At 37.6% G+C, this 25,066-nt stretch overlaps 1 protein-coding gene across 3 annotated transcripts in view; it reads left to right on the top strand.

The window, feature by feature from the left end:
- Positions 1–8,877: 8,877 nt before the first annotated feature.
- The window catches only part of KATNA1 (katanin catalytic subunit A1), a 40,583-nt gene continuing 24,394 nt past the window's right edge, over positions 8,878–25,066 (top strand). Inside the window, exons 1-4 of one of the 3 annotated variants that reach the window (XM_012759704.2) lie at positions 8,878–9,194; positions 11,206–11,309; positions 18,221–18,395; positions 19,947–20,104. In XM_012759704.2, the coding sequence (XP_012615158.1) occupies positions 18,234–18,395; positions 19,947–20,104 (320 nt within the window). In that variant the 5' untranslated portion in view covers positions 8,878–9,194; positions 11,206–11,309; positions 18,221–18,233. The remainder of the gene's footprint in view (positions 9,195–11,205; positions 11,310–18,220; positions 18,396–19,946; positions 20,105–25,066) is intronic. The other 2 variants (XM_012759703.2, XM_076002874.1) reach the window with 2 other exon arrangements.

Below are 25,066 nucleotides of genomic sequence, written 5' to 3' on the forward strand. Positions count from 1 at the left end.
CCCAACCTTGTTTTTGGTACAGAATAAGCTAGAGAAATTAAGCCATCATGTTGGTGAGCTAATGATAATCTGTGTAATTCACATCGTGGAACTAAAATACAAGGTTGAAATAATATTAATGTTTATCAGAATGAAAAATAATGCAGTTAATTTTTCCCCCCCTTGGTGGAATATTTAATCTTCTAGCATTTATTTCTGAAGAATTTCTGGCTTTAAAAGAAGCCAAAGCACTACTAGTTTCTTTCTATATTGGTATTTTTAATGCTGCTTCCAATTTTAAAAGGGAAAAAAGCTGCCATAAATCAACATTTTCAAATACTAAAAGCTAAAGTCTTTCATATTTTTACTTTGAAATGAAAAAAATATTTCCCACCATTCTATATTGAGAAATTATTTTCAGTTTCATATAAAACTTTGATTAGCAATTATTGTGGGTACTCATTTAAAAAGTACTTTTTCTATATAGTGACTAGTTTTGATTATGTCATCAATGTTACAGGTTTTCTCTTTCAGAACAGTGTTGCATATACAGATTGTTACTGGCAAAGGAAAATCTGGCTATTTGGCAATATTTTACCTAAGTGCAGATTAATAGATGAAAAAATTAACTGTTAATTGAGATAGATATTAATAATTAGGGAAAGTTATATAGTGGTCTTAGTAGAAAATTCAAGTCCTCTTAACTTATTTAAGGTTAAATATGTTTTCAACATGTCTATTATACATAACGCTTAGGTTCTAAGGAAGACTCATGGTTTCAAACCAAACTACACATAGCTTATCTTTTAGGAAGTGGAAAAAGGTCTATTTTGACTACCGTAAAATTTGTATTTTATTTTATTTCCTTTTCTCATAGAATTGTTTTATCAAAACTTAGTATTTGTGAATAAGAGGCATAATTTTAGTGATTTTTCAAACTTTTAACTTTCTTCATATAAAAGCTAATGGAAAATGGAAACCATGTATGTAGTTAAAGGCAAAGCTGCTCCAGTTGAATGGCAGGGAGGCCAAAGAACATTTATTACTAACATTTCCCACATTTCTACAGGTGGCCTCTTAGAGCTCAGCTTGAAAAACCACTGCTGTGTTATCGTGGGCTTTTTGGGATCAACGTGGGCTTTTCGTGGTTCTTTTGAGAATCTGATGAAAGCTGGTGACTCTCTCTTCAGAGAAAAAATGCACACCCACACATACACATAAAATGTTGCATGTTGTTTCAGAGGGTTCTGGACATGTTGAAACCTGTCACAGTCTCTAGGTTAAGGACATCTATCCTATAAGAAAATTGATACATTAACCTAAGAACTTTGCTTTTAATTTACTGATTCGTACTCAGATTAGTACATCTTACATAAACATTGATAGTTTGTGATGGAAAAGGCATATAGCATGTGATAAGATAACCTTAACAAATGATAACCTTAACAAACCTCTCTCTTACTGGGACAACATTAAGATGTTTTTAAATACACCAACACCATTTTGAGGACACTGAAATGTTTGGCTCATTACAGGCTTAATACAGTAATGTTTCTGAAGGATTTATAATCAGAGAATTGTAAGAAAATGCACTATTATGAGATGGCAGTCTTCACCTCACGGAACATTTGCTTAGTCCCATTAAATCCTATGCAAAACAAAGTAATTAGTTCAAGAATTTTTAGCTTGTTACTCACATTTATAAGATATCCCTCTTGCTCTTTGGGCTTTTCCAGTCAGATTTATTTAAATTTCATTTAGTTGTTTTACTTCTGGACTATGGTGCAATACAGTAGAAAATAACTTTGTTACATTTATGTTGTAGGAAAACTAAGGTGCTGTCTTCTTCTTCCCTTCCCACAAAATCTGTATTGCCACTATTTGTATTTGTCAGATGTAACAGACACTACAAATTTTGTATTCTTCTAAAATTTCCTCTGACAGTATAAGCCTTCTGTGTTTATCTGAAGCAGTATACAAGCCTTTGGTATCTGCAATTTTAATAGTTTGGATATATTTATTAGCCATTTTATTCCTGAACTACATCCAGTTCTTCCAGTATAGAATCTGGTGCTTCCTGACCAAAAAAATGAGAACAAAAACATAAAAAATATAGATGCTCTCAATTGAAATGGAGTGAAAACATTGGTTCTACATGTTTTCTTTTTAAAATAATTTTCTCATTCATCAGAAAACTTGCTGTCTTTCTTATGCTTACCCCTTTTTATGCATATCAATAGTATTTATAAAATATGTTCTATAATTATGTTATTGTAGATACTGTTATGTATTGTCCAGTGACATCATAAGGCAGGCCCTATTGCTGTATCTTTTCTACCTTCTTATTTGTAATAGAAACTATAGAATGTATGATTAAGAAGTCACTTTGAGATTGACTTTTTAAAAAAGTTATTACCTTCTGCTGTTGCAAAGTGCAAAACTGTGAGTGGAATTGTTTTATTCTGACTTAATAATATGTTAGAAATTAGAGAATACAGTGGGAGGATTTTTAGACATTGCTGCTGCTGTTACCCAAGGTACTTTAGAAAAAATTTTTTAATCAAAAATAAACAAAAATTCCTTTGGTATTTAACGTGAAACATTTAGCCTGTTCATTTTAATCTAAAGCAAAAGTAATATGGGTCAACATATCGGTATATTTGTAAAATGCCTTAATATATCCCTTTGCGGAAGGCACTACACAGTTTACTTTTATATTGTATTGTGTATATACGTATTTTGTATTAAATTGAATCAATGGCAACACTACAGTTTTATAAAATCATGCTTTGTTAGAAAAGGAATTATGGCTTTGCAGTATAACTAAATTGTTTTGCATACTTCTGAATGTAATAGATATGAATAATCAGCCTGTTTTTAATGAATCTATTTGTATATTCCCAATCATTTTCTCTAGTGTAATGTTTGCTGGGATAATAAAAAAAAAAGCAAAATTCAAATCCTTCAATTAAGTGTGGAAAGCTAACTTTTAAGCTGCTTAAGTATGTCAATTATTTATTTATTTTTCATTTTCTATTGCTACAACATTTAAGTATGTCAATTTTTTAATTCAAAAGTTTCTTTTAATATTTTTATTCTTTAAGAAAATTTATGATTAAAAATTTGATGCTTTGGAATTAAAACATATAACTAATGATAGTACCTAGTTAGGTTAAGGCAAACCTAATATAGTGTAAATGTCAGATATTTCCATTTAAATGTTTTCATTTTTGTCCAATATAAATATAATAACTTTTGTGTTAAAGACTTCCTTCAGATTGTAGGTTTAAAACTTTTTAATTATTAAGTTCTACATTTAATATCATTTGAGTATACTTTATAATTTTTACTTATTTTATTTATTTGCTTTTTTAAGAGACAGGGTTTTGCTTTCACCCAGGCTAGAGTGCAGTGGTGCTATCATTACTCACTATAACCTTGAACTCTTGGGCTCAAGTGATCCTCTTGCCTCAGCCTCCCAAGCAGCTAGGACTACAGGCTCATGCCATCACACCCAGTTAATTTTTAAATATTTGGTAGAGATGGGGGATCTCACTGTGTTGCCCAGAGTGGTCTCAAACTCCTGGCCTCAAGCAATCCTCCTGCTTCAGCCTGCCACGGTGCTGGTATTACAGGCATCAGCTATTGTGCTGGCCTTGTTTATAATTTTTAAAGTATGAAGTTGTTGGTTAATCTTCTTTCCTTTATTTGTAATCCTTTATCACAAATTCTTACTAGATAAAATATACATATTGATGTTTTAATCTCATCTCAACTTTATATGGATGGACAAATACTAAATTTTTCTTCCTCTTTTTAAGAATTACCATCATTATGTTTCCTTTTATCTCCTTGTATGTACTCCTTTATAAATTTGTATTTGGCCTGCATGAGGCCATTGTACAGCTGACACTAGTTGAATTATTCCTATGATTACCTTGCCTCATTGTGGACCCGCATTTGGCATACTTAAAATTGTGACTATGCTGTGCCAAAGTCACACACTCACACACACGTCTGCTTTTGTATATGAAAGGTAAGAGGGAGTTTGCCAAATGTAAGTTTGAAGCATAAACAGTTATTGTCCGCAGTGTCTGGTCTTTCCTTCTTCTCTTCAGTAACAGAGTTGCCCAGAGACTCTGAACATTTTGCTGGATTCAGACTCTGGATGGAACTTTGGGTTGTTTCCCTGGGTTAAGTTTGTTCCGTGATAGGAAAAAAAAAAGATTCTCACGAATGCCTAGCTCCCAGAGGAGTTGACTAATGACAAAGGCTCCTCTTGTTTCCCAGTATCCATCCTCCCATTGTTCCTTTTACTAATAGAACTCCCTTGCCTTTCTGAGTTTTGACTGCCCCACTAGAGTCCATGTTTCTCATATTCCCTTGTAATTAGGTGTGGCCACATGACTAGGTTTTGGCCATTGTGATATGAGCAGACATGATATGTGTAAATTCTACATGCACTTAAAGTTGATATTCCTTGCTCACTACTTGCTCTTTCCCTCTTCCCACTTGATGGAACATGTACATAGTGAATTTATGTTGCACATGAAAATTAAGTTCCACATTTTCACTGAAACAAAAAAAAAAAAAAGAAAATTAAGAAAACACTAGTGATGGTGGATCAACAAAATGAATAGAACCTGGTTACCTGAGAGATTGCTCTGACTCCTGGGTTTGAGTGCAGTGGCCTCATCATAGCTTGCTGCAACCTCAAACTCCTGGGCTCCAGCAATCCTCCTGCCTGGATTACAGGTATGAGCCACTGCACCCAACTGCCTTCCTAAAATTTCTGTGTAACACTTCTGCCCAGAAATTAGATACATGGCCACACCTAGCTGCAAGGGACTCCGGGAAATGTAGTCCTTTACCAGGTGGCCTCTTTCATCAAACTAGGTTTTCTAATTAAGGAAAATGGGTATTTGGTGGGCCAATGGCAGTCAGTCTCTGCCACAGTGAGCAAATTGGGGGAATTTCTATTTCTTTGAAGTTGAAAGCAGAGTAATTTGCTGAAAGGGCTGGGTAGCTGGCTTGAGGAAAGCAATGCAAGTCTGAAATAATGAATGGGAAGAATGAAACATAATTGGGACAGGCAGAAAAATATGTTTCAGGTGGGTTATAAGGTATGAAATTGTGAAGCATCAATCTTCATAGTGGTGTGATTTTTCTCTGTAGCATTCAATAGTCTGGTAGTAGATTAGTGATGGAAACTATTATTTAGGAAGAATGTGTATAAGATTAGTGAAGTACAATGGTAGTTCTGTCGCAGCCATTCTGTTACTGCAGATACTATGTTACATAATCTAAAAATCTAGTAAATATTACTTGCAGTTAGAAATTTGTAGTCTTATTTTTTTTTTGTTGTTTTAACACACAGCTTGAAAGGCAAGAAATTTGTAGTCTTATACACACTCCATACCCCAAGAGATGGTTCAAATGTTTAAAGTATGTTGAGGAGGAGTGTCAGATGCATTGACCAGGTGAATGAAATTAATAACTGGTCCTGAGAAACCCTCTAGATTTCTCTGTGAAATGTTAAAAATTGTCTCTTTTTCAGGCATTTGGTGACAAAAAAAATGTCTCTAATTCTTTGAACTGATTTTATTCTATTTATCTACAGATATCTAATTAGTGCCCACAATATGTCAGACATTGCTCTAGTCAAGTGGACAAAGTATCTGACTTAATTAACTTTACCTGCTGGGGCAAGAGAGACAAATATATAATGTTGACAGATGGTCCTTATGGCCATTCTCTTTCTGTGTAATTCCAGAGGTCACAACAACTCTTGTAAGAGTCCTCCAATTCTCTCTTTCCTCCAAACCTTCTTACTCTTAACTGCTAAGTAATCTTATCTGCTATATAATTTATGTTTTCATTGGAAAAATTTCAGTGGCTCCTTTTTGCTTACTGAAAGTTTAAACTCTGTAGCTGGCCTGTCCCCTTTCTACCTCTTTTCCCATACTTCTCTTCATGTGTCCTATGATCCTGCCAAATTTTTAATCTGACCATTCAACAGGAAAATAAGATCTCAGATTTCTGAGTTCCAGTATGGACACAATCATTTTAAAAGGGTGATGGTTCTATTAATAGAAACCACATTGTAAAAGAAGAAATAACTAGTGTAGTAGTTTGAGGATGGTACACAAACATTCAGTTTCTCTTTCAGGGCACACTGTAGAACAGAACACCCCCATTCCTTTGAAGTCCAGCTTGACCACATGACTTGCTCTGGCCAGCAAAATGTGGCCATTTCATTGTAGCATGTGTCATATCCAAGCAGAAGCTGTGCAATTTATCTCTTTTTCTTTTTTCCCTGCCAAGAGTCCCAGTGCCTGCATCCACTCAGCTATGAGCATATACAGTTGACCAGAAAAAAAAGTCATATTGTTTGAAGCCTCTGTGATTTAGGGGTTATTACAATATAACCTATTCTTCCCTGATTACAACGAGTAAAGAAATGGAAGTAGTGAATGTAAGCCACTTACATTGTCGTTCTGCTTTTAAAAACATCCTCATTGAGGTATAATTTACATACAATAAAAAGTATCGATTGCATGTGTACTATTTGATGAGTTTTGATGAATATATATCCAATACCCCAACAAAACATTTCCTTGGGCCGCTTTGCAGTCAATTTCCCCTCCCCCACCAACTGAATCCACCCTCAGGCAACCAAACACTGATCAGCTGTTACTACAGATTAGTTTTGCATGTTCTAGAATTTCCTATAAATGGAACCATATAATGTGTATTCATTTTGTGCCCTTTGACAAATTTTTAAACTATAAATGGGCTTTATAAGTTAGCATACTTTTGCACTCGTTTAAAAGATGAAGGTTGAGTGCTGGGAACAGTGGCTCCTACCTCTAATCCAGTTATTCAGGAGGCTGAGGCAGGAGGATGGCTGGAGTCCAGGAGTTCAAGGCCGCAGTAAGCTGTGATCTTGCCACTACACTCCAGCTTTGGTGACAGAGCAAGACCTCATCTCTAAATAAATAAATACATGTATACATACATGCATACATACATGCAATGCAGGCGAAATTCATTCAGTCAACAAATATTTATTGAGTGCCTACTAGGTACCAGACAGTGTTTGGCACTGAATATACAGCTGTCAAAAAAATAGAATGTTTCATGAGGCTTAAAGTCTTATAAAATTCTTAACTAAGTAGAAAATAATAGCTTCGCTATGTTGGATATGAACCCTTACTGTAATAGAGCTTAGGAAACTAAAGGAAAATAAAATCTTAGGACCCCCAAACTCATTATGCCACAGGGAGAGTTAAGCCTGGGAACTGAGTCACATTAACACTGCCATCCTTTTTCAGATGGCAGTGATTTCACAGCCCTGTGTCATGACATAGATAGGCCAGGTTCCCACAACGACAAAAGAAATGCCTTTTGCCTCTCCAGATGGCGGCCCTCACTGACTGCTTATAAGGAAATTCCTTGTAAACCCCAAAACCTTTCAGGATACATATCCCCCTATAAAAACAAGTGCATGATAATCACAACCTTAGGTCTGCAACCCAAGTCAATTCTTAAACCTAAGTTCTGTTAAGTCTCATACTGACAATATGGGCTTATCTCCACAGACACAGAACAAGGTTGAGATCAATAACTTCTCTGCCTACACTGAGAGGGCTACATAATTGAATTTTCCTTCTACTCCTTTTGCAAAGGTTCACCTTATTTTATGTAAAACATAGATTTACTGAGCATTAATTAGAGCCTCACAAGAATGTAACCATTTGCCTCACTGCCTACCCTCCTCCCTTAAATACTGAGTTCCCAAAACACTCTTTGGAGAGCACAGGTCACACATGCTTTTGGGGTTTGTGCTTTTCCTAGGGGCATCCGCAAACTCTGGTTTAATAAACCTCAACTGATTGTGACTCTCAGTCATTCATTTTTGGGTTATCAAAACCATATCTTTTGGAATCAAAAACTCAGGGAGGTACAGATTGATCACCCTAATTAGGTGAATTCAACCTTTATCTTTTCCACCTCAGCCTCCTGGGGTGGCTGGGACTACAGGCACGCACCATCACCTCTGGCTAATTAAAAGAAAAAAAAATTTTTGTGTGCAAACAGGATCTCCTGTGTTGCCCAGGTTGGTCTATACTCCTGGCTTCAAGCGATCCTCCTGCCTTGACCTCAGTGGCTGGGACTACAGGCATGCAGCACCACACTTGGGTGGGTTTTCTTGTCATTGCTGTTTAATTTCTTGCAGAGATGGGGTCTTGCTATGTTGCTCAAGCTGGTTTCAAGCTCCTGGCCTCAAGGGCTTCTCCCACCTAGGCCTCCCAAAGTGTTAGAATTACAGGCGTGAGCCAGTGGGAAACCGTCTTTACTGCCTCTTTTGCACCTTGGGCAGAGGATGGAGAATGATAAGAGAGGAAATATGGCCAATAGCACGGTCTAAATCACATATCTGAATCCTGAAACATCGTTAACTTTCCTTGTTGACTGTTTATATGAAAAGAATGACCAAAAAAAATCAAGAAAACGAAATTCCACCAGCAGCATGTCCGAACACCTTTGTTTACCGCTCCCTACTTTATTCCAGTTATGCCGTGACATGGACCCCAGCCGGCGAGTTCCGAGTAGTAGGTTCTAAAACAGGATTTGTCATAAACGAATTGCTTGACCCTTGACACTCAGCTGTAAAATAGACACTCTGACTTCCTAACCTCTGAGGAGTGTGGGGAAAATCAAATGGGAGGAGAAGTGAGCACGCACTCTAAAAGTATACTGAGGTACGCGACGGAGCACTACTCGAGGGTAACACCACACCTGCCCGCCGCTGCGGCTGCCGCGAGCCGGCGGCGAGAAACTGCGCAGGCGCGGCCCAGCGCCCGGGCACCCCGCCCCCCGCCCCCCGCCGCCCGCCGCCCGCCGCCGGTCCCGCCCGGCGCGCGCACGCCGCCCGGCGTCCTCGCTCCCGGGGCGTCGCCCCGCGTGCGCCGGAGTCGCCAGGCTGCCCCTGGCACCGGAAGTGACCGTGGCGGGTTTGCCTTGAAATTCTCGGCCGACAGAAGCAGCGCCGGGGCTAGTGACGGTTAACAGGGCAGTACTGGGGCCGTGAGCGGAAAGCGGGGTGGTTGGGGCTGGGCTGAGCCTCTCCTTCCTCGCTCGCAGGAGCTCCACTCGGCCCTGCCCTTGCGCCTGGCGGTGGGCGGTTTCCCGAGGAGCCTGGGCCACCACAGGTGAGTGTTTGCCGTCGCGGTGCTCTGGGGACCCCCGGTTGTCCCCTAACCCCGGGCCGGCTCTGCAGTGAGGGCCCGCTGAGCATCCTGCGGTAAGCCTGCCTGCGCCCAGGTCTTAGATCCTTGCCGTTGTCGCTGACACCTGTGGCTCAGGCGACAGTCGCCCCTGCCTGAGGAATCCTGTCCGGCCAGGACCTTTTCAGAGGCTCCTGTCGATCCCATCGAAGTCACCGGCCGAGAGAATGTGTTTTTAGTTCTTCGCTTTTTTGACTGGTAGTCTCCCCAATCCGTCCACGCCTACCCCCCCCCCCCCCGGCCCGAAACGGTCACCCGTGAAAAACCCCGAAAGCCGTGACATTGGGGTAAGCCTTACTTTCTTACAGTTTGTTAGGTTGATGTGATATTGTTGGGAATGTTGTTTTTTATTCAGTTATTCTAGAGCCGGGTGTCCTCGGGGAGGCTTAGGGCCCTTTTGTTTAGAGTTGATACCTTTTAGAAACTTACTCCTCGAAACATTTGTTTCATACATATATTATATGGTCACAAAGTTAGAGATAAACGTGAATACTTAAGTGTCTTACAATGGTTAATCTCAAGCCCTTATTTAATCAAAACTAGTTTCCTTTTTAAACTGCGAAGTGCCACTTTTAGCTACTAACTTCCGACAGCACAGTGATGCACCCTTTTCTCTTGATCTAATGTATGTCTGCTTCTTTGCAATCGGACCTTTAGTTACTGCTGAAAACTATTACTGATGTTTTAGAATGTGTGCAAATAGATCTTTGACATGTAGTCACAATGATAGTCACTTGTAGTAGATGTCAAGAAAGAGTTTTGTAATGTTTAGACAGTCTTAAATGTCTCAATATACAGCCCTATTTTCTTTTCCAAAGGAGATGGTTTTTGTAATCAGTGAGTTCTCATACCAAGAAATAGGAGCAGCACTCTTTGTTTTGTATTGGGGCCTGTAACATGCCTTAAAAAAAAAGGCAGTGATGATCGACTTACCAACATTCCTAGATTATGAAAAGCTATATAAAGCTCCTTTATGGCATTTGTTATTGAAGAAGGTTTTATGTTTTATAGATTGAGTACTAGGCATACTGCGTAGTCGGCAAGGATTCTGCACCTGATTTTGAAACTGGTATCATAAGACTGACAAATATTGAGGATTACAGAATCTTGTACTATTAATACAGTAATAGTACTGTATTAATTTTGGATTTCTGTTTACAACAGTGGTTTGGGTTTCTTTTTTTAACTACTTGACTGTTTAAAAAAGATAGCATTGTTACATTGATAATGTCAATGTTGATAATATGCTAAATAGATTTTGCTTGTGGTGTTTATTGATATGGCTTGAATGGCTTTTAAATTACATTTTAATTATTATATTTGCTGATTTGTTTTGTTTAGGGTAAACTGAAAGAAAGTTTACCACATACATATATAGTGGACTTTATATATATATTTTTTCTGAACAGTTTTTTTTTGTGCTTTTTAAAAATAGTGATAACGTTCTTATACTTGAATATTTATTATAGGATGATTACATAGGTAAGAAAAATGTATGCCATGCTGTAATAGGTCACGGGTCACTCATTTATTGTGCTTATTCATAATCATCAGTGAGTGATGTAAATTGGCATATGTTTTCTTTCGTATCCCAGAGATGAACATTCTGAAAATTCCTTACCAGTGTATTGCCACTCTTAAAAGTCACACACACTTGGTTTACTGCCTTCAGGAAGAGGCATGATTGGGTTTCATGATCAGTTTTTGTTTTAGGAAATAAATTTTGTGAGTATTTTAAGATAGTTTCAGGCTTTCAACAATAATACTGAATTTTTAAGTCTGTGCTTTAATATTAATAATATTCTATGCATGTCTTCTCTTAGTAAGGGGGAAAAAACAGCTTAGAATAAAGTAATATCCCTTTCAATAAAATTCAAGGATTTCAAGGTCTAATTCTGTTTTACTTTTGTCTTTAATGCAATTCCTTCCAACTCAGTTGGTGCACCTTGAATATTTTTTGAATGAATGACCTATGCACGTTATGGTAAAAACTGCAATATAAGTGCAACTCAGCCTAAGATTTCGTCAAAAATTAAATGGGTAAGGTATCTTCTTTAGGTGTGTAATAGGGAGGGTCCCATATTTGTTGTTAAGAGAGGGAATAAGAATCTTAGAACTCAAATTGTTACCTTTTCTTTTTCAGTCTCTTTGGTCTTCTTTTTCCTAATCCTAGAGGAGAAAAAAAAAACACTTTTAGTCTCTTTGTGGAGATACTACACTGCATCCCATGTTGTTTGCTAGAAATTTTGCTGTAAAATGGAGTTCTTAGTATTTAATTTTAAAAATTTGATTATGGGCCGGGCGTGGTGGCTCAAGCCTGTAATCCTAGCACTCTGGGAGGCCAAGGCGGGCGGATTGCTCGAGGTCAGGAGTTCGAAACCAGCCTGAGCAAGAGCAAGACCCCGTCTCTACTATAAATAGAAAGAAATTAATTGGCCAACTAATATATATATATATAATTAGCCGGGCGTGGTGGCGCATGCCTGTAGTCCCAGCTACTCGGGAGGCTGAGGCAGAAGGATTGCTTAAGCCCAGGAGTTTGAGGTTGCTGTGAGCTAGGCTGACGCCACGGCACTCACTCTAGCCTGTGCAACAAAGCGAGACTCTGTCTCAAAAAAAAAAAAAAAAAAAAAAGAAAAAAAAATTTTGATTATGTTACTTGCAATTTCATATTGCATCTTGCTCAATTTAAATAAATTTAGTCATTAGCAAAGTTGTAACTACTCAAGCCATGTAAGCAAAAGGGTGGTTCTGTTAGAATAATATAAAGGAAAGACTTGATGTGAGATAAAGCAGGCACAGCCTATGGTTATCTTTCTGTTTAATAATCTGTGTAACTAGGAGTATGAATTTTAGGGCAATCTCATTTTTATAAATGTTCTATTAATGTTGAGCCAATAGGTAATGTTTTTATTTCATAGTGCTTAAAATTTGGTCTATTAGCTTTTTTCCAAATAGATCGATGTCTTCAAATATTGCCAAATATTGTGCTAGATAGACTCAGTTTCTGTCCTCCTCCAGTGTAATTTTAGCAATGATAAAGATACATTTTGAAAATTGAGAGAATTGCATAAATTTACAGTTTTGACATTTGTTTGAGAAGTGTGTTTTAGGCTTAAAGGATACTAAAGGAATGGGAAAAATTATCTTTGTCTAACATTTAGTGAACTGAGGGTGCTTTCATACTATTTTCTGTAAACACATTGTTTCTCTGATAACCAAGGATTTTTCAGGTTATTTGTTTTTGTTTTTTTTTTTTTTTTTTTTATTTGTTTTTTTTTACATGCCAGTCATGTTGTAAGGTTATTTGTTAATGTGGCCTTGGATTGACTTTATGCTTGTTAAAAAATGTCAATTCATTGGCTCCTAAGGAATTTATCTGATTAGAAAGAGAAGTTTAAAACACAGAACCTTTAAAGAAGGCCCGAAGTGACTTTTATGAGATTGGGGCCATTGAAAAAAAAAAAAGAAAGAAAAAAAAATTGAGGACCACCTATATATAAGTAATTAATTTAGACTTTTTTTTGTTTTTTAGTAGGAGAAAGGGAAGACAGATCTGGAGGGAGTTTAATTAAGGAAAAGAGAGAGGGAAAATATATGAGAGGCTTGATATCCAGGCTCATCCAGATCAACTGTATACTTTCAGCAGTTGGCCCTAATTATACTCTTCTATCCTTGCCCAAACTAGGTGTCACTATAGGTCATGGATGGCTTCAGGGCAGAAGTCATCACATAGGTATCAAGCTGTAATCCCAGTTTGGTAGGGATGAGCTGAGGATCCAGGAATGTGATGTGCTGCGGGTCAGGAACTGGACAAAGGACAGAACTCTTGGTAGTTAAGACAAAAACCTGGCAGTATTCGTTCATTCAAAGATTTATTGAAATCTGTGTGCCAACATGGTTCTAGGTGCTGTGGATCTAGCAGCAAATAACAGAGACATGGTCACTGGCCATGAAGCTTTTTTTAAGGTGGGATATTATCAGTGGTCATGAATCCAGGGAGTCACTGCTTGGGACTTATTGGGATCTTATTGCTTTTCTTTTGGACCTCAGATGCCCAATCTTTTTTTTTTTAACCACTTCGGGACCAGCGTCGACTGTAGTTGACAGCCACGGATGAACACGCACAGCGACTTTAGCCGACAGCCATGATATGACTTTTCTGATTTTTCATTTATCAAAATAAATTTGTATACAGATACAGGCTGCTGTCATAAAAAAAAAAATAATAATAATAAAAAATAAATTTGTGAACATTTAAAAATGAATGAGCTGGGCGCGGTGGCTCACGCCTGTAATCCTAGCTCTCTGGGAGGCTGAGACTGGCGGATTGCTCAAGGTCAGGAGTTCGAAACTAGCCTGAGCAAGAATGAGACCCCGTCTCTACTATAAATAGAAAGAAATTAATTGGCCAACTAATATATATAGAAAAAATTAGCCGGGCATGGTGGCACATGCCTGTAGTCCCAGCTACTTGGGAGGCTGAGGCACGAGGATCGCTTGAGCCTAGGAGTTTGAGGTTGCTGTGAGCTAAGCTGACGCCATGGCACTCACTCTAGCCTGGGCAACAAGTGAGACTCTGTCTCAAAAAAAAAAAAAGTTTAAAAATGAATGAAATGAAATGAATGAATGTAATGAAATGAATGTAATGAAAACATGTATGTATGTTACCTATTCTGATATTTATATTACAAGTAAAGGTGCCTGTAAAGTAAAAAAAGCTTTCAGTGCTTTAAAGATTTCCTCATCATACAAGAGCAAAATGGGTTTGTTGTCAATGCACAGCACAAACTATCGGGCTGACTATGAGTGCCGGCTGTGGGCAATGTTTTGCGGCCAGTGAGCGCGGTCCCAAAGTGGTTAAGAGTGGCACTTGGCTCCCATGGTAGGAATTGGTGGACCCCTCCCTCCCAAGATGCCCAGTCTTGAGTTACTCATAGACCTCATTTCATAGCTGTATTGCTTCATAACAAATTACTCACAAATTTAGTGGCTTAAAACAGACATTTATTATCTTACATTTTCTTTGGGTCAGGAGTCTAGGCATGCTTAGTTGGTGGCCTCAGATTCACATTCTTTCTCAGAACTGTAATCAAGGTATCAGCCAGGGCTGTAATCATTTTAAGGCTCAACTAAGGAAGGATTCACTTCCAAGCTCACTTACTTAATTATTGGCAGGATTCAGTTCCTCACTGGTTGTTGGCCTGGGGTCCTCATTTCTTTGCCATGTGAGCGTCTGCACAGGCCAGCTCACCACATGGTAGCTGGTTTTCCTTTGAGTGGACCCTCAAGAGACAATGAGCAGGACAGAAGTCACAGTCTAATCTCAGATATGTCATTCCATTATTTGTTACAAACACACATTCAAGGGGAGGTAATTACTCAAGGGTATGGGTACCAGGTAGCAGTCTTTGAGAGCCATCTTAGGGACTCACTGCAATATGCATAGATATAAGGTCCTTCTTTTGTTGTATTTATTTATTTTTTGTTTTTATTCTACCCTTCATCTGGTTTCTTCACTCACATTGTCCTCTTCACCCTCTAAAGACTCCCATTTTTTTTTTTTTTTTGAGACAGAGTCTCACTCTCTTGCCTGGGCTAGAGTGCTGTGGCATCAGCCTAGCTCACAGTAACCTCAAACTCCTGGGCTCAAGCGTTCCTCTTGCCTCAGACTCCCAGGTAGCTGGGACTGTAGGCACATGCCACGGTGTCCAGCTAATTTTTTTCTATTTTTAGTTGTTTTGGCTAATTTCTTTCTATTTATAGTAGAGACTAGGTCTTGCTCTTGCTCAGGCTGGTCTCAAACTCTTGAGCTCAAGGGATCCTCTGCCTTGGCCTCCCAGGGTGCTAGGTAGGATTGCCGCCGGGGAGTCACCGTGCCGGCCAGTGATAGATTTTCTTATCCTAAGTCATCTTTGCTTTCCTGGGATAAACCCTTCTTGATTTGTGTGTGTGTATGTGTATGTGTTTACATGCATTGTAGGTAAGCTAACATTTTATTTAGGATTTCCATACTTGTAAATGAAATGGGCCTTGTTTTGCTCTTATTCAGTTCTCAGTTATGGTCCCAGCCTCATAAAAAAGAGTTGGTCAGCTTTTCTCTTGTTTTCTGGATCAACTTTTATGTGATTGGAATAATTTATGTTTAGCAGTTTGATTAAAACTATAGTGGATCAGTGGCTCACACCTGTAATCTAAGAACTTTGGAAAACCAAGGTAGGAGGATAGCTTGAGGCCAGGAGTTTTGAGACCAGCTGGGGCAATATAGCAAGACCTCCTCTCTACCAAAAAAAAAAAGTCATTTGGTAAAAACTCACCTATGAAAACCCTCTGGGCCTGGAGCTTTTTACAGGGGGAAGTCTTTTATTAAATTGTGATTTTTTGGCTGGGCGCGATGGCTCATGCCTGTAATCCTAGCACTCTGGGAGGCCGAGGTGGGAGGATCGTTTCAGCTCAGGAGTTTGAGACCAGACTGAGCAAGAGTGAGACCCTGTCTCTACTAAAAAATAGAAAGAAATTAGCTGGACAACTAAAAATATATAGAAAAATTAGCCAGGCATGGTGGCACATGCCTGTAGTCCCAGCTACTTGGGAGACTGAGGCAGTAGGGTCACTTGAGCCCAGGAATTTGAGGTTGCTGTGAGCTGAGTGCCCCGGCACTCTAGCCTGGGCAAAAGAGTGAGACTCTGTCTCAAAAAGAAAAAAAATTGTTATTTTTTTTAGTTTATAAGAGAAAAAGAAAATTTTGTTTTTTTTCATCTCAGATCTGCCTAGTCATTTTCTCTTTTTCACTTTGTATTTTGTTTATTTATGCATCCTTTTCTTCTTCTTGATCAGTTCTTGTCAAAGATTTTTTCCTTGATTTTTCAAATAACCAGATTTTGGTTTTATTAATCTTTTCTAGTTTGTAGGGGTTTTCTTTTTGATTTCTTTTGTTTTTATCTAAGTTTGGCCCTTTATTTTTTTCTCTTCTTGTATTTTTTGGTCTGCTCCCCCCACTCTATTCAGGCCTAGGTTTACCCTGAAGTACCCTGCTTGTCTCTGTCTGGTATTGGGCTCCCACTGCTGGTTTTCTGTCCTATGTGTCAAGGCCAAGCAAAGATTGGCCAGGGCAGTGAAGGTCAGAAAGGACACAGCTAGAAAACTAGCTATGTAATACTATGAAATACACCTATTTGGATATCCCACTGACTCCTACTGAGTCAAAAATCTCATTTCCTTTATACTTGTATCTCTTCTCAGCTTTCCTGTGATCTTTCGTGATTTTTTTCACCCTTTCAGTTCCCCAGGCTTGAAACTTCACTCATTTTCAGTATCTTCTCCACACAGTGAATTTGTAAATAATCTTGGCAGTTCTTTTACCATAGGATTTCAGATTTGCTACGTTTTATTCCCATAGCCACATTCCTAATCCATATTATTGACCTCTAAAAAGGACACAGATCTTTCCAACCTTGAACTTCATGCTATTTATAGTTAATAAGTAATAGTAATCACTGTCAACATTAACAAACCAAATATCAGGTACCTACTTCTAATGCTATATATCTATATTTATATATCCATATCCTACTAAGTGCAAAGATTGGGCTAGGTTCTCTTATGTAGAAAGTTTCAGGGAAGATGTATTTAGCATTTATTAAAGACCTACACTTTGCCAAGAATTATGCTAGGTAAATAGTCATTTATTGGCTGCGTGTGATAGCCTATGCCTGTAATCCCAGCACTTTGGGAGCCTGAAGCAGGACGATTGCTTGAGGCCAGGAGTTCGAGACCAACCTGGACAACCTAGTGAGACCCCAGCTCTACAAAAAAAATTTAAAAATTAGCTGGGCGTGGTGGTGCTCACCCGAAGTCTCAGCTACTTGGAAGGCTAAGGTAGGAGTTTGCTTGGGCCCAGGAGTTAGAGGCTGTGATAAGCTATGATTATGTCACCGCACTTTAGCCTGGGCAATGGAGAAAGACCCCATCTCTTAAAAAACAGTCATTTATTTTTTACAGTGCAATTCTTGGAAGTGGTTACTATCCTAATTTTACAGATTTAAAAACTGAGGCTTAGAATAAAGTTAAGGGACTTTACCAAAGTGGCAGAATTACAATTCTAACCAAGATTTTTCTCACTTCAAAACACACGTGCTTTCTGCTAATCCATACAGTCTCCAAAAAGTGTATCTAACATTCAGCATTCATTCTGCTGGTGTTTAATAAGATTTGTGTGTCATGTGCTGAGGATACAGTCTTACACCTTTTAGATGCAAGTCCTGCTCTCATAGAACTTAATCTAAGAGAGATAAGACATATTTTAGTAATTCAAAGTAGACAAGTGCCTTGAGATGAAAATTACAGTCAAGTGTTAGGGGACTTTACAGTAGGGAGAGTTTGTTTTGAACTGAAGAGTTCAGGGGCCGGACATACTGGAAAATCTGCCATCTGAGCTGGACTTTGACACATAGGTAGAGTTTGGGTGTGGGAACCAAGGTGTTTCTTTGAAGGAGTGGAAATAGGAGCAAATGTACAGAGATGGAAAGTTAGGTGTGTGTGATTGTGAGCTTCTTGAGGGAACACTGGAAAGTACGCTATTAAGAAAACTCTTTGAGGCTGAGCCTGAGCAAGGCTCTTTGAGACCAGCCTGAGCAAGAGTGAGAGCCCATCTCTACTAAAAAATACAGAAAGAAATTAGCCAAACAACTAAAAATATATAGAAAAATTAGCCGGGCATGGTGGCGCATGCCTGTAGTCCCAGCTACAAGGGAGGCTGAGGCAGGAGGATCACTTGAGCCCAGGAGTTTGTGGTTGCTGTGAGCTAGGCTGATGCCATGGCACTCTAGCCCAGGCAACAGAGTGAGACTCTGCCTTAAAAAAAAAAACACAAAAAAACCCAAAACTCTTTGGTACTTATTTTTAAGAGACATGTAACATGAAAATGTTTCTCTCTCTCTTCTTCCCCCCAGCTTACAGTTGAGCATGAGTCTTCTTATGATTAGTGAGAATGTAAAATTGGCTCGTGAATATGCGTTGCTGGGAAACTATGACTCTGCTATGGTCTATTATCAGGGAGTTCTTGACCAAATGAACAAATATCTATACTCAGTCAAAGATACATACCTCCAGCAGAAATGGCAACAGGTGAGAATCATGGCTGCTGTATGTTTTAATGGCTGAAGTGCTCAGAAGAGAAGATTTAGAAAAATTGTCAATGCTATATATAGTTACACATTAAGATTATATAATTTATTACATGGATTTTTATATAATGTTACTTTAAACTTTATTTATTAGTAATAGTCCACTTTCACCATCAGTAGGATTATGAGTTCTACTTAATTATTCTAGTTGTTGAAATCTAATCGATTTTTTAAAAAGTAATGGTTTTGACAATTTTTTTAGATCACATTTTTACCTGATAAAAATAGAGTTGACTTTATTCAGCTATTGTCAAAACTGCAAATGACATGTGAATCTCACTGGTACCATATTCCCTGTAGAGCTTTGTAAAGCAGGTCATATTTGAATTCTATTTGAGGAATTTCAGTCACAGAGTACCAACACAAATTTATACAAAGTGAAAACTGTAGAACTTACAGGTCCAGTTGAGGGTGGACCTGTAAAAATAACCTTGCATTTATGGCAAGGTTCAACTATGTCACAACAGGAGAGAAATGTTAAGAAGTTAATAGTCTTTTTGAATTGATCTTCTAGGTAGAATATTATCCCTCAGATCTACAGAACTGCTTTTTTAATATTGTTCCATATTTGTCCTTAATTTCTTTGAGAGAAACATCCTCTTTGACTTTAACTTCTTTCCTAAATCTGCCCCTATATTATATCCATTACATTACCAGAAAGGGAAAATATTTTATATCATAAGAAATCTAAAGTTTTCACTGAAGGACTTTACCTTTTGTTGTTAGGCCACAGACTTTTACTTAAGTTGTCTAAGCTTTTGTGTAAAGATAATTTAAAATTAAACAACTTCATTTCAATATTACATATATATAATTTTTAAACTGAGTCAACACCCTGTATTATAATACAATTAAGTCAAAAACTATACATAGTTTTAAAATTGAGTCAAGGCTACTTTTTAAAAAATACCTTGGTAGTATGTGAATTTAGACCTTTATCATTTAAAGCCATGTTTTTCAAACTAAGTTGTGATCCTTTAGTCGGTTATAAAATATATGGCTTCTGATTACCATTTTATTTATTTTTTAAAAATTATGTACTGATATGTAATAGTTGTATATGTTTTGGGAGTACATGTGATATTTTGATACCTATATGTAATGTATAATGGTCACATCAGGGTCATCGGGACTGATTGGCATTTTTAAAGTTAAATGGCATAAAAGCTAGCAAAGTAAAAATTGCAAAAGTTTTATTATTGTCAAACTTTAAAATTACAGCCAACTTTTCAATCTGTTTGTTATGTAATTTATATAAGAACAGTACCATGGTTTAGTTAGCCAGGATATTTAGTTCTTTATCAGAGTTAATTGTGCAGTTGAAAACAAAAAGTGAATGAATCATTATTAAAATTTTGACAGAATATCTTGATGTGATTTACTGATATTAAAATGGAGGTTTCTAAAATCTCTAATAAATAGCCCTCGTTTAATCTTGTCAGTGATATATTAGTTATGGAAATGTAAAGAGCCTTATCTTTTTTGAAACCAGGTTTGGCAGGAAATAAATGTGGAAGCTAAACATGTTAAGGATATCATGAAAACACTAGAGAGCTTTAAACTAGACAGCACCCCCTTGAAAGCTGCACAGCATGAACTTCCAGCTTCTGAGGGAGAAGTCTGGTCCATGCCTGTACCTGTTGAACGAAGGTAAGTGGAGGCCTTTTAGAGAAACCAATTAGCCCAAGAAGCTTATAGCATTGATTATATCTAGGAGGAGGACTGGGTGGCTCAAAACAGGAACAGGAGGGAGTTTTTTCCCTGAATATTGTCTTATAACTCTTGAATTTTGTATCCTGTGACTCTATGCCCTATTTCAATAAATAGAATTAGGTGGAAATAATCTGAAGATATGCTTTCATGAATGAATTCAAAGTAGTAGAGACAATACTATCATGTAGAAAGAGACTGGAGCTAGGAATCTGTGTCTATATTTGCCACTATTTATAGCTTTGAGAAAATAATATAACCTTTTTAGGCTACAGATTTTTTTTTTTTTTATGTAAAGTGAGGAAGTTAGACCAACAGTGGTTCTCAAACAAGCTATCACAGAATAACTGCTTTTCATCAAGTTACACTGCTGCTAAAATTGAAAGAAATGGAGTTTTTAATTCACAGAAAAAGAAAAGACAAAATGTTATGAATTTTAGAATTTTCTTCAGCATTTTTTTCCCTGGCTTCCTACTACCAAGTGCCAGCAAACGAACAATTAGTGGAACTGGTAATTTGCTGAAGTGCTGTAAATAGCCAATCATGCTTAGTTTCACTGCATATTTTTTAATTGACAGGTGTGCAGGTGGATGTTAGTTATCTATTTCACTGACAGAATAGGTTTCCTATTTTGCATAGTATATTTAAATATTGAATGTATCATGGCTTTCTAGAAAACATTCCAGGTTGCATTAGGATGTTGCTAAGATGTTTTTCAGTTTTAACATTCTTTTGTTGTGACTCTTGATTTTTGGTTGTATTTTATAATCATAGGTGCTAGATACTGAGCACCCACAATGTTCTGAACTATTTTAGGCTACAGGTGTTATTTCATTTATTGCTCACAATAAGCTTTCCAACTGAGTCTTATTTTCCCTGTATTTCAGATAAGATCGCTAAGGTGTAGGGAAATTGGGTAACTTTTCTCTAATATTACCAGACTAATAACCAGTGGAGCTAGGATTTGAACCCAGACATATTGTATTTTATAATAGTAATTACAAAGCTGGCACTGTCATAGTAGTCCTTCTCAAGCCAACATAGAGAATAGTCTCTTAGGGACATTAATTAAAAATGTGGAACTAGGAGCGTCACTTTCAGACAGTCTGATATAATAGATACCAGGTGGAACTTAGCAATCTGCAGGTGATTCTGATACAAGTGGTCCATGGGTCACACTGTGAGAAGACCCAAACCAAAATTCCTAAGATTAAGGGCAATTAATAGGTATTGATTCTTTGCCGCTTTAATTTTCTTCAGATCCAGATAAAAGTACTGTACTAATGTTCTATTATTAACTTCTGATATCTTTTAAATATTTACTGAATTTTTCCCTTGCTCATAAGTGCTTTCATAGAAATGATATTTTCTGTTATATTTAATAGTTCATTAATAAAAGCACAGTAGGCCGGGTGGAGTGGTTCACGCCTACTATAATCAATCCTAGCACTCTGGGAGGCCGAGGCAGGAGGATCGTTTGAGCTCTGGAGTTTGAGACCAGCCTGAACGAGAGCGAGACCCTGTCTCTACTAAAAGTAAAGAAATTAGCTGGGAAACTAAAAATATATAGAAAAAATTAGCTGGGCATGGTGGCCCATGCCTGTAGTCCCAGGTATTCGGGAGACTGAAGCAGGAGGATCGCTTGAGCCCAGGAGTTTGAGGTGGCTGTGAGCTAGGGCACTGTAGCCCGGACAACAGAGCAAGACTCTGTTTCAAAAAAAAAATAAAAAAAATAAAAGCACAGTAGGCTCATTAAAAAACAGAAGAATTCATAGAAGTAGGAGAGAAATCACACGGTCATTGCAGTTTATTTCCTTCTGGTCTTCCGTGCATTGTTCATTTTCATACTAGTAGTTGTGCAACATTGTATGCTTTTTAAAGAAAAATAATAGGCAGCAATCACTGCATAATTACTGTATGCCAGTTACTGTGTTAATTGCTTTTACATATATTGTTTAATTCTCAGAACAACCTTAGAAGGTAGGTACTAATTTTTTTAGTCCCAGTTTCTGATGAGGAAACTGATAACCGGTTAGATAGGTCAAGTAATTTGCTGTTTGTATTGTAAACATTGGTGATTGATAAGTAATGTCAAATCTTTTTCTCCGCTGCTTTGTAAACATTATTTAATTTTTTTGAGATAGGGTCTTGCTCTGTTGCCCAGGCTAGAGTGTAGTGGCATCATCATGGCTTACCACAACATCAAACTCTTCAGCTCAAGCAATCCTCCTGCCTTAGCCTCCTGAGTAGCAGGACTGCCTGTATGTGCCACATGCCTGGCTAATTTTTCTATTTTTTTTTTATCTTTCTATTTTTTACCATAATAGATGGAATCAAGATTTTTTATAGAGATGTGGGTCTCAGTTGCTCAGGCTGGTCTTGAACTCCTGGCTCAAACAGTCTTCCCACCTCAGTCTCCCAGATTGCTATTATTATAGGCATGTGCCACTGCTGCTTTTTAAGGGTTATTTGCTACTCTTCTGAGTAGTACTTAATCTACATAATTAACCATACTCTTATTGGTGGTTTTCATTTATTATTCATTATTATCAATAATGAATTATTGAATTATTCATTATTATCAATAAAGGTGCAATGAATATTTTTTCCATATTTATGATTATTTTTCCACATTTAAGATTTTATATCTTAATTTCAGAAGTAGAACAAATAATAGATAAGTCAAGTTGTATTTTTATTTTTTGTTTTTTCCTTGCCTGTTAATATGTTTTACTTCTACTTGCTTTCTCATTTCTTTCCTCCTGGAGAATCATCACTTGGTCCTTGTATTAGTCTGCTTAGGCTACCATAACAGAATATTGTAGCCTGGGTGGCTTCAATGACACAAATTTGTTTCTCACAGTTCTGGAGGCTAGGAAGTCTAAGATCAAGGTGTGGCCAACTTGGTTTCAGGTATGGGCTCTTTTCCTAAGCAGACTGCCTTCTCTCTTTGTATCCTCATAAGGCAGAGAGAGTGAATGAGCTCTCTGGTGTCTTTTATAGGACACTAATTGTATCAAATCAGGGCCTCACCCTGTGTACTCATTTAACCTTAATTACTTCCTTACTCCAAATAGTCATATTGGGGGTTGGGGCTTTAACACATGAATTGGGCAGGGGCACAAGCATTCAGTCTATAACATCCCAATAACTTCTCTCAGTTATTGGTTAGATCTTTCCAGTGAAGGGATATGCCCAGTAGAAAATCAGTTAATTCTGAATTTAGTGAAGTATTTGGTCTCCTCAATCTCACAAACAGAGGCGGGAGAATTCTCTCTCAGGAGTAATGGAAGTTAAGCCCTAAATAAGTATTCCTTCTTGTTACTTCTTGCTTTCTTCAGTAACATATTCTGTTCCTGATTTTGAATGTCCTGGATTACTATTAAGTTCTCCTGAGAGTTTGACTTTATTTGCTGCATCTTTCTGTCTCTTCCTGTAATTTGTTTTACTTGCTCCCTTAACTGGATATCTTCCAAGACTTTAATTTTCTGTTAGTCTCCATTTATATTCATGCTTAAGAGAGTCATTCTTTCTTCAATTGTGTTGATAATGCTAATCTTGTCATCACCTAAAGTTTAGTCCCATTTAAAGAGCAGATTCATCTGATCCAGTATTGTTTTCTAGAGCTGTGCACAAAAAAACGTGAGCACAAGGACGTTCATTGAAGCCTATAGAGAATAGATTAGAAATAGCTTAAATGCCCCTAGATGTAATTCTTTTAAAACATCTTTTAAAAGTCAGCTGATGCCCCTAAAGTATCTTGCCATAAATAAATAAAGAATAAAACCTAAAGTTTTCACATATCTTTCAAGGCCCTCTGAGATCTAGTTCCCACAGCCTCTGTGACCTATGTTCTTTCTTACAGCTCTTTCCCTCAGGCACTGTGCTGTGTGGCCTCCTTGAACAAGCCAACCACAGGAATGCCTTGGTCCTTTCACTAGCCTTTTCTTCAGCTCCAATGTTCTAGGGCTCCTTCAGGTCTCTATTTAATTGTAACCTCAGAAAGGTGCTATTTCCTCTTCCCTTCTTTATTTTTCTTGATAGCACTTAGCATCATCTGTGTACTGTTTTCTTTGTTGATTCCTCCCACCCCCACAAACACTTCTGTGAGAATAAGGTTTTTTAGTAAATTTATTTTTAATTTTATGTCAAATACCTAGAGTAGCACTTGTCAATAGAAGGAGTTCAGTAAATTATTATTATTATTCTTTTTTATTTATTTTTTGACAGAGTCTCACTCTGTTGCCCGGGCTAGAGGGCTGTGGCGTCAGCCTAGCTCACAGCAACCTCAAACTCCTGGGCTCAAGCAATCCTTCTGCCTCAGCCTCCCGAGTAGCTGGGACTACAGGCATGTGCCACCATGGCTGGCTCATTTTTTCTATATATTTTTAGTTGGCCAATTAATTTCTTCATATTTTTTAGTAGAGACGGGGTCTCGCTCTTGCTCAGGCTGGTTTCGAACTCCTGACCTTGAGCGATCCACAGTAAATTATTTTTTGAATGAATGAATGGCTAGGAGTAAGAAGTGGATGAAGTGGCACATTTCATGTAATTGCCATCTTGTCATTTATGAGGTGATGATATAGGAAATGTCTCATGATATAATAATAGAAAAATATAGGAGTGTATGCTCTAATTTTGTTTAATTGAAAGGCAACTATTTAGAGCTGCACTTTCAGGGAAAAAAAAAAAGAAAGGTAACTATTAATATAAAAAATAGACTAGTATGTTAAATGGTTAATTCTGAGTAGTAAAGTTATAGGCAACTTTTTTATTCTTTATATAATCATCCCTTGGTATCTATGAGGGCTTTGTTCCAGGACCCTTGCAGATACCAAAATCCATAGATGTTCAAATCCCTTATATCTAGTATATGCATATAACCTCTGCATATCCTCCTGT

Source organism: Microcebus murinus, chromosome 5, assembly GCF_040939455.1.
Source record: "Microcebus murinus isolate Inina chromosome 5, M.murinus_Inina_mat1.0, whole genome shotgun sequence".
In the NCBI taxonomy this organism is placed as follows: domain Eukaryota; kingdom Metazoa; phylum Chordata; class Mammalia; order Primates; family Cheirogaleidae; genus Microcebus; species Microcebus murinus.